We start from the raw sequence: 4560 nt of genomic DNA on the forward strand, positions 1-4560 counted from the left end.
GACATGCAAAAATAACCCACAATCTTAACACAGAACTGAGTGAGTTACTCACCCATACTAAAGCTCATTACTTTTTTTAGCAGTAAAAAAAAAAACAGTTTGTCACTGCAGTTTTGTATTTACACTTGAAGACTTAAAAAAAGTTTAGAAAGCTGCCTGACAGGTGAAAGAGGAAAACCTTTTATTCCTCCTAGATACAGTCATGTCACTCTGTGGGTCAAACTCTGAGTGGATGATGCAAAAGCCTTTACAGAGGAAATACCTGATTTTTCACCTCTGTTAAATATTTATCTGACGTTTGCTCGACTCTCGTCTATCAAGATGGAGCTGTACATAACCATTCTCACCCTTGCTGTTGTTCTTTCAACTGATGCTGAATGTAAGTTAAAGTTTTATAATCAGGAAATTGTAAAATGACAAAACTGATCATGTGTAACACCATTAGTCGTTCGTTCAAAACCTGCTTGTGTTTTTGTTAAGGGTTTTACGTGTTTCCTTTCACACAATTTGGTTTGTAAAATTTGTATTCTTGGTACTATTTTCCACAAGTAACAAGTAATGTTCAAAACTCTTGGTACAAAAACTATTTAATGTACATGTTTTAAATCACCTTTAGAAATGTTATAGTACTCCATCATAATGTCGTCATAAAACACAATGAACACTTAAAAATCAGCAATGATTAGAATGTCTATGCAATGTGTTATCAGAAGTTGTAGTCAATGAAGACATGGCAAGACAAGTTTCTGTCAGATTTGAGAGTTGAATAGACTACAGTTGCAGGTAATGCTCTCTAAACAATTAATAGCCGACAGTTATCTGAACACATCATTGTTGAATGTTCTTGTATTTTTTAAATGTTCTTGTATTCAATAAATTCCATACATATTTTTCTATATTATTTATTTAGGGTCACACTTTTTTTCTGATCCAAGGTTCTTGCTTTTAAAATATTAACAGACAACTAATGTAAAGACATATTCTGAAATGTACATGTAAGGATGTGTACATGATTCCAGTCAGAATCGGCTAAAGATTTACTGAACTTAACTTAACTTATGCACTGAATAGTTGAAGTTATTGATTACAATCAAACACTACATCTGCATAGGTTTTGCTTCCAACACTTTAAATCTATGACCCTCCAATGGTTTTGGAAAATGAATGGATAGACCTTAGAAGTTATAATTATGAAAACATAGCATTGGAAGAACATTCTGATAGGTAGCATATATTATTAGGTAACTCTACATGAAAACACAAGCAGTTGATTTCAAACCCCAGTGACATAAAAAAAAAAAAAAAAAAAAGCATGTATAATGCCAACAGTACCGGCCAGCATTACACAGCCTGTACTGGGGTTTTTAAGTGGATAATTTGAAAAAAGACCTTGCAGTACTGAACTCAATAAAAAAGTTCATTGATACAAAGTTGCCTTGAGTAAGCCTGATCAGAAAGTGTGAAAAGTTTGAAGGTTTTCAGTTTGAAGAAGTTTGAAGTTTATAGTAGCTTTAAAGCTTAAAGTTATAATGTGTTGAAGGCAACATTTAGATAGATAGATAGATAGATAGATAGATAGATAGATAGATAGATAGATAGATAGATAGATAGATAGATAGATAGATAGATAGATTAAAAATATTAGACAGGGTGTTGCTATGAAGTGTATCCTGGGCGGTTGCTAGTACTCGGGGTGGTTGCTAGGGTGTTGCTATATGGTTGTTAGGGTATTCTGGGTGGTTGCTAAGGTGTCGCTATGCAGCTGCTAGGGTATTCTGGGTGGTTACTTGGGTGTTGCTATGTGGTTGCTAGGGTATTATGGGTGGTTACTAGGGTGTTGCTATGCATTTGCTAAGGTATTCTGGGTGGTTGCTAGGGTGTTGCTATTCGGTTGCTAAGGTACTCTGTGTGGTTGTCTTGTGCTTGCTAGGGTACACGGTATTCTGTGTGGTTTTAGGGTACTCAGGGTGGTTGTATTAAAATATTCCTAGTTCATGCATGTTGCTTACTACACATGCCAGAATCACTGTAACAGCCCTTTCCTGAACTATTATTCCTGTATACCCCTTTTAGCCTTTGTTAAGTTGTTAGCTGTGGAAGTCATTATCATCATGTGATAAATAAAAAGAATTAATGTAGAGCTCTGTAGAACTGATATAAAAACATACTGTAAAGAACACCTTTGGTTTATTATAGCATATACTGTATGTTAAATCAAACCTTTCGCAAAGATCCAAAAAATAATGCAAATGTGAACCCCTCGAACACAAACAAAGTGATGTTTTGGAATTAGGAGGCTTGGGATGAGATGTGTAAAAAAAAAATCCTACACAAAATATTGTTTTAAAGACAAAAACCTTACAAATGTCTTGAAATAAACCATCAACAATCATGTCTTGAGGGTGTGGTAACAGTAGAAGCGAAATAATTGACTCAGAGTCATGGCTATTTCATGTGTATAACTATATTGACTTTATTATGCTCATTCTATTTCAGTATTCCATGAATATTTTGGAATTCATGGATGCTCTGAGACCGATGGAGAGGATATGCATGGAATTGATGGAGAGGAAATGTGGCATGCCGACTTTAATCAGAAGAGAGGAGTAGTAACAATACCTGATTTTGGAAATCCTCTTGTATTTCCTCATTTTTATGAAACAAGTGTTGTTGAAATGAAAGGATGCAAAAGTGATGTAGCTTTTTTGACTAACATTTTCAAGAGCCCACCACCAGAAATGGGTAAGGCAGGAAAATGTGCTATTAAATCTTACATTTTTCAATGAACATCAATACTGCATATGCACATACAGGGATATGTTAACTCTTTATAAAGGGGATCATTACTAATTAATATCCCATCTACAAATGCTTTAAAAGTCAGTGGTATAGACAGTTATAACAACATAACAATTTAACTCTCGTTATGAATTCTTAATAATAATGCTACTTTTAACCTTATTTTATTCAAAGCCAAATTCATGATTTACCCTATGATGCATGAAGTGATCTTTTAATCTGGAAACAGAAATTAAATTATAGTTACATATATGCATCCAGTGTAATCAAGTTTTGCCTCAAAAGTTTACTGTGAAATCTATATTTGTTTGAATTAATTAAAAATATATATATTTTTTTGTTTCTAGATGCACCACAAACATCCATCTATCCAAGGGATGATGTACAACTAGGTGTTCAGAACACCCTCATCTGTCATGTGACCGGCTTCTATCCTCCATCTATCAGCATTTCATGGACTAAGAATAATGTTAATGTGACAGAGGGCATGAGTTTAAGTCAGTACCGTCCAAGGGCAGAGGGTACCTTCAGCGTCTTCTCTACTTTAAAGATTACACCTACTGAAGGAGACATGTACAGCTGCACTGTGATCCACATAGCCCTTCAGAGTCAACCTCAGACCAAAACATGGGGTGAGTGCCATCTTCAAATCCAAGGAATGGATATTAGATTTCAGTGCAGCTAAATAATTTTTTTTCTTTCTGTTAATATTTCACGCAACCTCCAATATCCTATTCATGTTGTTTTTTCTTCAGATGTTGATGTTGCCCTCCCAAGCGTTGGTCCAGCTGTTTTCTGTGGAGTGGGTCTGACTCTTGGATTGTTGGGAGTCGCAGCTGGAACTTTCTTCCTCATTAAAGGAAACAACTGCAACTGACTTGGAAGCAAAGTTCTTCTGAAAGTGCTTCTGACTAACAGCCCATATGTAGAATTTATATTTCAGAATCATTCAACCTGAAATAATGGTGTTTATAGTGACCTGTGTTAGAGTATAATTGCTGCTGTATTAAATGTGTACACAGAGCGGCCTACAAACTTCTTGCTGAGTTCTTCTTCTTGAGCTGACTTCTGCTGATGAAACGGCAAAACATTTTTCAGTAAAAATCTTCTACAATTGATTGCATCTCTAACTCCTGGTTTTTATTAATGATATTTTGTCCTCGGTTCTTATCTGTAGTGTGTGGTCATTGCAAATGTGTTCTGATATATGTTCTTCACAGAAAATGAGCCAAGGCCAATGAGTCTGAGTTTGAAAAAAAAATTAATCGTATCATTTTTCTTTTGATAAAAAATGAAAACACCAGGTTAATAGACTTTTAATAGACTTTAATAGAGTCTCCAAGCATTTATTGAAACAAAAATAAAAATATTTTCTTAAACATAATATGTATAGTTCATATGCTAATTATGCAAAACCTCATTAATTATTTATTTTTTTATTTTTTTAAAGGTGGCTAACAATAAACAGAACCAGGGCCTAATGCCCTAGTAACGGCCCTGTGCATTGGGGCCAGATTCAATTCCTGATATAATACATATTTTTAGAATGAACTGAGCAATATTGCAACTGAACTCAACTGCCAGTGATCATTTTCGTGTATGGAAAAGAGCAGGGGCCTCATGTATAAAACTTTCTGCAGATTTCATCCTAAAAGTGTGCATACGCACAAAATCTAGCTATATCCCGAATAGACGTGCCTTCAGACCAACCTCTGCCTTTATAGTCGAGTCCCAAAATAGATAAATAGCCCTGGATAAGAT

The 4560-nt window shown here is 34.9% G+C and overlaps 1 protein-coding gene across 1 annotated transcript; it reads left to right on the plus strand.

Annotated features, from left to right (window-relative positions):
* Positions 1 to 313: 313 nt before the first annotated feature.
* LOC311278720 (H-2 class II histocompatibility antigen, A-D alpha chain-like) lies at positions 314 to 3927 on the plus strand. Its single transcript, XM_084389729.1, has 4 exons — positions 314 to 379; positions 2497 to 2742; positions 3147 to 3431; positions 3555 to 3927. Exons 1-4 carry the CDS (start codon positions 322 to 324, stop codon positions 3674 to 3676), a joined length of 711 nt encoding a protein of 236 aa, XP_084245855.1. The 5' UTR covers positions 314 to 321; the 3' UTR covers positions 3677 to 3927.
* Positions 3928 to 4560: the final 633 nt, after the last annotated feature.

The sequence above is a fragment of the Rutilus rutilus genome (assembly GCF_951802725.1).
Source record: "Rutilus rutilus genome assembly, chromosome: 19".
In the NCBI taxonomy this organism is placed as follows: domain Eukaryota; kingdom Metazoa; phylum Chordata; class Actinopteri; order Cypriniformes; family Leuciscidae; genus Rutilus; species Rutilus rutilus.